General features: G+C 55.5%; 1 protein-coding gene across 1 annotated transcript in view; it reads left to right on the top strand.

The window, feature by feature from the left end:
* LOC144490789 (uncharacterized) overlaps positions 1-7,962 on the top strand; it is a gene marked incomplete at its 5' end in the record, with an annotated part of 25,175 nt that extends 17,213 nt beyond the window's left edge. Inside the window, 3 exons of the mRNA XM_078208490.1 lie at positions 2,906-3,007; positions 7,296-7,365; positions 7,812-7,962. Coding sequence (XP_078064616.1) covers positions 2,906-3,007; positions 7,296-7,365; position 7,812 — 173 coding nt within the window. The remainder of the gene's footprint in view (positions 1-2,905; positions 3,008-7,295; positions 7,366-7,811) is intronic.
* Between the last annotated feature and the right edge of the window lie 2,166 nt (positions 7,963-10,128).

Raw genomic sequence — 10,128 nt, forward strand, 5'->3', positions numbered from 1 at the left:
GACGAATGGCAGATGGAGTTTAATTTAGACAAATGCGAGGTGATGCATTTTGGTCGATTGAACCAGGGCAGGATTTAGAAACATAGAAAAACTACAGCACAAAACAGGCCCTTCGGCCCCACAAGTTGTGCCGAACATATCCCTACCTTCTAGGCCTACCTATCACCCTCCATCCTATTAAGTCCCATGTACTCATCCAGGAGTCTCTTAAAAGACCCTATTGAGTTTGCCTCCACCACCACTGACGGCAGCCGATTCCACTCACCCACCATCCTCTGTGAAAAACTGCCCCCTAACATTTCCCCTGTACTTACCCCCCAGCACCTTAAACCTGTGTCCTCTCGTAGCAGCCATTTCCACCCTGGGAAAAGCCTCGGAGAGTCCACCCGATCTATGCCTCCCAACATCTTATATACCTCTATTAGGTCTCCTCTCATCCTTCGTCTCTCCAAGGAGAAAAGACCGAGCTCCCTCAGCCTATCCTCATAAGGCATGCCACTCAATCCAGGCAACATCCTTGTAAATCTCCTCTGCACCCTTTCAATCTTTTCCACATCCTTCCTGTAATGAGGCGACCAGAACTGAGCACAGTACTCCAAGTGGGGTCTGACGAGGGTCTTATATAGCTGCATCATTATCCCCGGACTCCTAAACTCAATCCCTCGATTGATAAAGGCCAGCACACCATACGCCTTCTTAACCACCCCCTCCACCTGCGGGGCCGATTTTAGAGTCCTATGGTCCCGGACCCCAAGGTCCTTCTGATCCTCTACACTGCTAAGAGTCTTACCCTTTGTATTGTACTCCTTCACCCCATTTGACCTGCCAAGTTAATGGTAGGGCGTCGAGGAGAGTTACACAACAAAGAGATCTCGGGGTACAGGTTCATAGCTCCTTGAAAGTGGAGTCACAGGTGGACAGAGTGGTGAAGAAGGCATTCGGCATGCTTGGTTTCATCGGTCAGAACATTGAATACAGGAGTTGGGACGTCTTGTTGAAGTTGTACAAGACATTGGTAAGGCCACTGGCTGCTTTTCCCCGAGGCAGCGGGAAGTGTAGACAGAGTCAATGGATGGGAGGCTGGTTTGCGTGATGGATTGGGCTACATTCACGACCTTTTGTAGTTCCTTGCGGTCTTGGGCAGAGCAGGAGACCCAGACCAAGCTGTGATACAACCAGAAAGAATGCTTTCTATGGGGCATCTGTAAAAGTTGGAGAGAGTCATAGCAGACATGCCAAATTTCCTTAGTCTTCTAAGGGACTTGGGAGTCATTGTTCAAGTTTCTCTAAAGGTTAACGTGCAGGTTCAGTTGGCAGTTAGGAAGGCAAATGTAATGTTAGTGTTCATGTCGAGAGGGCTAGAATACAAGGGCAGGAATGGACTTCTGAGGCTGTATAAGGCTCTGGTCAGACCCCATTTGGAGTATTGTGAGCAGTTTTGGGCCCCGTATCTAAGGAAGGATGTGCTGGGCCTTGGAAAGGGTCCAGAGGAGGTTCACAAGAATGATCCCTGGAATGAAGAGCTTGTCGGATGAGGAACGGTTGAGGACTCTGGGTCTGTACTCGTTGGAGTTTAGAAGGATGAGGGGGGGATCTGATTGAAACTTACAGGATACTGCGAGGCCTGGATAGAGTGGACGTGGAGAGGATGTTTCCACTAGTAGGAAAACTAGAACCAGAGGGCACAACCTCAGGCTAAAGGGACGATCCTTTAAAACAGAGATGAGGAGGGATTTCTTCAGCCAGAGAGTGGTGAATGTGTGGAACTCTTTGCCGCAGAAGGCTGTGGAGGCCAGGTCATTGAGTGTCTTTAAGACAGAGATAGATAGGTTCTTGGTTAATAAGGGGATCAGGGGTTATGGGGAAAAGGCAGGAGAATGGGGATGGGAAAAGGATCAGCCATGATTGAATGGCGGAGCAGACTCGATGGGCCGAGTGGCCTCATTCTGCTCCTATGTCTGATGGTCTTATGGAGAGAGAGAGAGATGGAGGGGGGAGAGAGAGCGACGGAGTGGAGAGAGAGAGAGGGAGAGACGGAGTGGGGAGAGAGAGAGAGGGAGAGACGGAGGGGGGGAGAGAGAGAGGGAGAGACGGAGGGGGGGGAGAGAGAGGGAGAGATGGAGGGGGAGAGAGAGAGGGAGAGACGGAGGGGGGAGAGAGAGAGGGAGAGACGTAGGGGGGAGAGAGAGAGGGAGAGACGGAGGGGGAGAGAGAGAGGGAGTGATGGAGGGGGGAGAGAGAGAGGGAGAGACGGAGGGGTGAGAGAGAGAGGGAGTGATGGAGGGGGGAAGAGAGAGAGGGAGAGACGGAGGGGGGAGAGAGAGAGGGAGAGACGGAGGGGAGAGAGAGAGGGAGAGACGGAGGGGGGAGAGAGAGAGGGAGAGACGGAGGGGAGAGAGAGGGAGTGATGGAGGGGGGAGAGAGGTAGAGATGGAGGGAGAGCGAGAGACAGATGGAGGAGGAGAGAGAGAGAGAGACGGGGGGGGGCGGCGGGGAGAGAGAATGAGAGACGGAAGGTGGGAGAGAGAGAGAGATGGAGGGAGGGAGATAGAGAGACGGAGGGACAGAGAGAGAGACGGAGGGAGGGAGAGAGAGAGACGGAGGGAGGGAGAGAGATAGAGAGAGAGAGAGAGAGAGAGCGTACGAGACTCTGAGCGAGAGAGAGAGTCAGAGGGAGGGAGACACAGAGAGAGTCAGAGAGAGAGGGAGACGGATGGATAGAGGTCGGGCTTGGTGGGTTTCCACCCACTTGCTAGGCTGTGAGTTATCTGACCCGCGTTGTCTGAGGGGTGAGGGTCCCAGGTGTTGCCTGGGGAGGTGGTGACGGGGCCCAGAGTGTGAGGGGGTGTTGCAAGCAGTGACTATCCGATTGTACTCAGCGATCTCCCTCTCCCTCCTCCAACAGATGATGAGGGGACCCAGAGGCTGAAGAGACCCCCTCTGCGACAGAAACCAGCTACTGTCTGTCCGCAGTCAGCAGGAGATCAGAGACACACTCCCAGGACAGGTACAGCACGGGGTTAGATACAGAGTAAAGCTCCCTCTACACTGTCCCCCCATCAAACACACCCAGGACAGGTACAGCACAGGGTTAGATACAGAGTAAAGCTCCCTCCACACTGTCCCCATCAAACACTCCCAGGACAGGTACAGCACGGGGTTAGATACAGAGTAAAGCTCCCTCTACACTGTCCCCATCAAACACTCCCAGGACAGGTACAGCACGGGGTTAGATACAGAGTAAAGCTCCCTCCACACTGTCCCCATCAAACACTCCCAGGACAGGTACAGCACAGGGTTAGATACAGAGTAAAGCTCCCCCTACACTGTCCCCATCAAACACTCCCAGGACAGGTACAGCACGGGGTTAGATACAGAGTAAAGCTCCCTCTACACTGTCCCCATCAAACACTCCCAGGACAGGTACAGCACGGGATTAGATACAGAGTAAAGCTCCCTCTACACTGTCCCCATCAAACACTCCCAGGACAGGTACAGCACGGGGTTAGATACAGAGTAAAGCTCCCTCTACACTGTCCCCCCATCAAACACTCCCAGGACAGGTACAGCACGGAGTTAGATACAGAGTAAAGCTCCCTCTACACTGTCCCCCCATCAAACACACCCAGGACAGGTACAGCACGGGGTTAGATACAGAGTAAAGCTCCCTCTACACCGTCCCCCACCATCACTCCCAGGACAGGTACAGCACGGGGTTAGATACAGAGTAAAGCTCCCTCTACACTGTCCCCCCCATCAAACACACCCAGGACAGGTACAGCACGGGGTTAGATACAGAGTAAAGCTCCCTCTACACTGTCCCCCCATCAAACACTCCCAGGACAGGTACAGCACGGAGTTAGATACAGAGTAAAGCTCCCTCTACACTGTCCCCCCCATCAAACACACCCAGGACAGGTACAGCACGGGGTTAGATACAGAGTAAAGCTCCCTCTACACTGTCCCCCATCAAACACTCCCAGGACAGGTACAGCACGGGTTAGATACAGAGTAAAGTTCCCTCTACACTGTCCCCCATCATATACTCCCAGGACAGGTACAGCACGGGGTTAGATACAGAGTAAAGCTCTCTCTACACTGTCCCCATCAAACACTCCCAGGACAGGTACAGCACGGGGTTAGATACAGAGTAAAGCTCCCTCTACACTGTCCCCATCAAACACTCCCAGGACAGGTACAGCACGGGGTTAGATACAGAGTAAAGCTCCCACTACACTGTCCCCATCAAACACTCCCAGGACAGGTACAGCACGGGGTTAGATACAGAGTAAAGCTCCCTCTACACTGTCCCCCATCAAACACTCCCAGGACAGGTACAGCACGGGGTTAGATACAGAGTAAAGCTCCCTCTACACTGTCCCCCCATCAAACACTCCCAGGACAGGTACAGCACGGGGTTAGATACAGAGTAAAGCTCCCACTACACTGTCCCCATCAAACACTCCCAGGACAGGTACAGCACGGGGTTAGATACAGAGTAAAGCTCCCTCTACACTGACCCCATCAAACACTCCCAGGACAGGTACAGCACGGGTTTAGATACAGAGTAAAGCTCCCTCTACACTGTCCCCCATCAAACACTCCCAGGACAGGTACAGCACGGGGTTAGATACAGAGTAAAGCTCCCTCTACACTGTCCCCCATCAAACACTCCCAGGACAGGTACAGCACGGGGTTAGATACAGAGTAAAGCTCCCTCTACACTGTCCCCATCAAACACTCCCAGGACAGGTACAGCATGGCGTGAGATACAGAGTAAAGCTCCCTCTACACTGTCCCCCATCAAACACTCCCAGGACAGGTACAGCACGGGGTTAGATACAGAGTAAAGCTCCCGCTACACTGTCCCCCATCAAACACTCCCAGGACAGGTACCGCACGGGGTTAGATACAGAGTAAAGCTCCCTCTACACTGTCCCCATCAAACACTCCCAGGACAGGTACAGCACGGGGTTAGATACAGAGTAAAGCTCCCTCTACACTGTCCCCATCAAACACTCCCAGGACAGGTACCGCATGGGATTAGATACAGAGTAAAGCTCCCTCTACACTGTCCCCATCAAACACTCCCAGGACAGGTACAGCACGGGTTAGATACAGAGTAAAGTTCCCTCTACACTGTCCCGCATCATATACTCCCAGGACAGGTACAGCACGGGGTTAGATACAGAGTAAAGCTCTCTCTACACTGTCCCCATCAAACACTCCCAGGACAGGTACAGCACGGGGTTAGATACAGAGTAAAGCTCCCTCTACACTGTCCCCATCAAACACTCCCAGGACAGGTACAGCACGGGGTTAGATACAGAGTAAAGCTCCCACTACACTGTCCCCATCAAACACTCCCAGGACAGGTACAGCACGGGGTTAGATACAGAGTAAAGCTCCCTCTACACTGTCCCCCATCAAACACTCCCAGGACAGGTACAGCACGGGGTTAGATACAGAGTAAAGCTCCCTCTACACTGTCCCCCCATCAAACACTCCCAGGACAGGTACAGCACGGGGTTAGATACAGAGTAAAGCTCCCACTACACTGTCCCCATCAAACACTCCCAGGACAGGTACAGCACGGGGTTAGATACAGAGTAAAGCTCACTCTACACTGTCCCCATCAAACACTCCCAGGACAGGTACAGCACGGGGTTAGATACAGAGTAAAGCTCGCTCTACACTGTCCCCATCAAACACTCCCAGGACAGGTACAGCACGGGGTTAGATACAGAGTAAAGCTCCCTCTACACTGTCCCCATCAAACACTCCCAGGACAGGTACAGCACGGGGTTAGATACAGAGTAAAGCTCCCACTACACTGTCCCCATCAAACACTCCCAGGACAGGTACAGCACGGGGTTAGATACAGAGTAAAGCTCCCACTACACTGTCCCCATCAAACACTCCCAGGACAGGTACAGCACGGGGTTAGATACAGAGTAAAGCTCCCTCTACACTGTCCCCATCAAACACTCCCAGGACAGGTACAGCACGGGGTTAGATACAGAGTAAAGCTCCCTCTACACTGTCCCCCATCAAACACTCCCAGGACAGGTACAGCATGGGGTTAGATACAGAGTAAAGCTCCCTCTACACTGTCCCCCCATCAAACACTCCCAGGACAGGTACAGCACGGGGTTAGATACAGAGTAAAGCTCCCACTACACTGTCCCGCATCGAACACTCCCAGGACAGGTACAGCACGGGGTTAGATACAGAGTAAAGCTCCCACTACACTGTCCCCATCAAACACTCCCAGGACAGGTCCAGCACGGGGTTAGATACAGAGTAAAGCTCCCTCTACACTGTCCCCCATCAAACACTCCCAGGACAGGTACAGCACGTGGTTAGATACAGAGTAAAGCTCCCACTACACTGTCCCCATCAAACACTCCCAGGACAGGTACAGCACGGGGTTAGATACAGAGTAAAGCTCCCTCTACACTGTCCCCATCAAACACTCCGAGGACAGCTACAGCACGGGGTTAGATACAGAGTAAAGCTCCCTCTACACTGTCCCCATCAAACACTCCCAGGACAGGTACAGCACGGGGTTAGATACAGAGTAAAGCTCCCTCTACACTGTCCCCCATCAAACACTCCCAGGACAGGGACAGCACGGGGTTAGATACAGAGTAAAGCTCCCTCTACACTGTCCCCATCAAACACTCCCAGGACAGGTACAGCACGGGGTTAGATACAGAGTAAAGCTCCCTCTACACTGTCCCCCCATCAAACACTCCCAGGACAGGTACAGCACGGGGTTAGATACAGAGTAAAGCTCCCTCTACACTGTCCCCCCATCAAACACTCCCAGGACAGGTACAGCACGGGGTTAGATACAGAGTAAAGCTCCCACTACACTGTCCCCATCAAACACTCCCAGGACAGGTACAGCACGGGGTTAGATACAGAGTAAAGCTCCCACTACACTGTCCCCATCAAACACTCCCAGGACAGGTACAGCACGGGGTTAGATACAGAGTAAAGCTCCCACTACACTGTTCCCCCATCAGTTTGGAGCTTGTATCTTTCTCACTTGCTAACAATCTCCCTCTCTCTCTCGCACTCTCTCAACCTCCCTGGCTCTCCCTCCCCTTCTCCTCCTCTCTTCCCCCCCTCCCTCCCTCTCTTTACCCCTCTCTCTCTCTCCCTCTCTCACCCCCCCCCTCTGTCCCCGACTTCTCTCTCTCCCTCCCCCGCCTCCTTCCCCACCTCCCCCTCTCTCTCTCCCCCCCACCCCTCTCACCCCCCCCCCCCCCCTCTCTCTCTGGATACAGATACCACGAGGTTTGCGTTCCCTGAAGAGGTGTTTGATGTTGAGGAGAATCGATCGCAATCCGATGTCTAGTAAGTGTGGAGAGACTGTGAAGGTCCTGGGAGGTAAATGTGTCCAACAGGGGGGAACCACTGAGGGAGGGTCAGTGATGAGGGAGCTCCGCACTGTGGGAGGGTCGGTGCTGAGGGAGCGCCGCACTGTGGGAGGGTCAGTGCTGAGGGAGTGCCGCACTGTGTGAGGGTCAGAGCTGAGGGAACGCCGCACTGTGGGAGGGTCGGTGCTGAGGGAGCGCCGCACTGTGGGAGGGTCAGTGCTGAGGGAGCGCCGCACTGTGGGAGGGTCAGTGCTGAGGGAGCGCCGCACTGTGGGAGGGTCAGTGCTGAGGGAGCGCCGCACTGTGGGAGGGTCAGTGCTGAGGGAACGCCGCACTGTGGGAGGGTCAGTGCTGAGGGAGCGCCGCACTGTGGGAGGGTCAGTGTTGAGGGACTAATAGAATTTTCTTTGTTTTATTGTTTAGGTTGAAGACTTGAACTCTTTCTGGATTTTGGGAGCACGCGGGACCCTCCCCTTCCATCACCAACTCACCCCCCTCCCTCCGCACAACCCTCTCCTCCCCTGTCTCCCCCTCCTCCCTCCACTCCCTCCTCCCCCACTCCCCCCTCCTCCGCTCCCCCCTCCTCCGCTCCCCCCTCCTCCGCTCCCCCCTCCTCCGCTCCCCCTCCTCCCCTCCCTCCCTCCTCCTCCCCTCCTCCTCCACTCCCTCCTCCTCCTCCCCCTCCGCTCCCCCTCCTCCCCTCCCTCCTCCTCCCCTCCCTCCCTCCTCCACTCCCTCCTCCTCCTCCCCCTCCGCTCCCCCTCCTCCCCTCCCTCCTCCTCCCCTCCCTCCCTCCTCCACTCTCTCCTCCTCCTCCCCCTCCTCCCCTCCCTCCTCCTCCCCTCCCTCCCTCCTCCACTCCCTCCTCCTCCACTCCCTCCTCCTCCACTCCCTCCTCCTCCACTCCCTCCTCCCTCCGCTCACTCCACCCTCCGCTCACTCCTCCCTCCACTCACTCCTCCCTCCGCTCAGTCCTCCCTCTGCTCCCTCCACCTCCACTCCCTCCTCCCTGCGCTCACTCCACCCTCCGCTCACTGCTCCCTCCGCTCCCTCCTCCCTCCGCTCACTCCTCCTCCGCTCCCTCCTCCTCCACTCACTCCTCCCTCTGCTCCCTCCACCTCTGCTCCCTCCTCCCTCCGCTCACTCCTCCTCCTCCTCCCCCTCCTCCTCCACTCACTCCTCCCTCTGCTCCCTCCTCCTCCACTCCCTCCTCCTCCACTCACTCCTCCCTCCTCCTCCACTCCCTCCTCCTCCGCTCACTCCTCCTCCCCTCCCTCCCTCCTCCTCCTCCCCCTCCTCCTCCACTCCCTCCTCCTCCTCCACTCCCTCCTCCTCCTCCACTCCCTCCTCCTCCACTCCCTCCTCCTCCACACCCTCCTCCCTCCCCTCACTCCTCCCTCCGCTCACTCTTCCTCCACTCCCTCCTCCTCTACTCACTCCTCCTCCTCACCCTCCTCCCTCCCCTCACTCCTCCCTCCGCTCCCTCCTCCTCCACTCACTCCTCCCTCTGCTCCCTCCACCTCCACTCCCTCCTCCCTCTGCTCCCTCCACCTCCACTCACTCCTCCTCCACTCCCCCCTCCTCCGCTCACTGCTCCCTCCGCTCACTCCTCCTCCGCTCACTGCTCCCTCCGCTCACTCCTCCCTCCACTCACTCCTCCCTCCGCTCACTCCACCCTCCACTCCCTCCTCCTCCACCTCCACTCCCTCCTCCCCGAGTGTAAATATATATATAATGATGTATAAATATGAACCAGACAGAAGTCTCTCCGCCCCGAGGAGGGGTCTGCCTCAGTGACCCTGGACCCCTGGACGGTGACCCCCGACCCCCCCGTTGTAGCCTTTTCTGCCCATTCTTTGTGTCTTGTTCCATTGAGTGGATGATGGCAGCTTCCCGATGTAAACAGTCACGCTGCTGTTCACTCCTCCCACCACTGGGGGAGCAGTGCAGAGCCACAATAAAACTACACTTGAAAGCTTGGCTGTGTCTCCTCCATTCAGCCCCATGCGATGGTCCACGCAACAACGAGGGTTCCTGAGGAGGCATCCGGCGGGGAGACAGACAGAGAGAGAGAGAGAGACAGACAGACAGAGAGAGAGACAGAGAGAGAGACAGAGAGAGAGAGACAGAGAGAGAGAGAGACAGCCAGACAGAGAGAGAGAGAGAGACAGAGAGAAAGAGAGAGAGAGACAGAGAGAGAGAGACAGAGAGAGGGAGACAGAGAGAAAGAGACAGAGAGAGACAGACAGAGAGAGAGAGAGAGAGAGACAGAGAGAGAGAAACACAGAGAGAGAGAGAGAGACAGACAGAGAGAGACAGAGAGAGAGACACAAAGAACAAAGAACATTCCAGCACAGGAACAGGCCCTTCGGCCCCTCCAAGCCTGCACCCACCATGCTGCCCCCGACTGAACTAAAACCCCCGACCCTTCCGGGGACCGTATCCCTCTATTCCCATCCTATTCATGTATTTGTCCAGACGCCCCTTAAAACTCACTACCGTATCCGCTTCCACTCCCTCCCCTGGCAGCGAGTTCCAGGCACCCACCACCCTCTGTGTAAAAAATCTGCCTCATACATCTCCTTTAAACCTTGCCCCTCGCACCTTAAACCTGTGCCCCCGAGTAATTGACTCTTCCACCCTGGGGAAAAGCTTCTGACTATCCACTCTGTCCATGCCCCTCATAATCTTGTAGACTTCTATCAGGTCTCCCCTCAACCTCCGTCGCTCCAGTGAGAAC

Source organism: Mustelus asterias, unplaced genomic scaffold, assembly GCF_964213995.1.
Source record: "Mustelus asterias unplaced genomic scaffold, sMusAst1.hap1.1 HAP1_SCAFFOLD_3801, whole genome shotgun sequence".
Classification (NCBI taxonomy): Eukaryota; Metazoa; Chordata; class Chondrichthyes; order Carcharhiniformes; family Triakidae; genus Mustelus; species Mustelus asterias.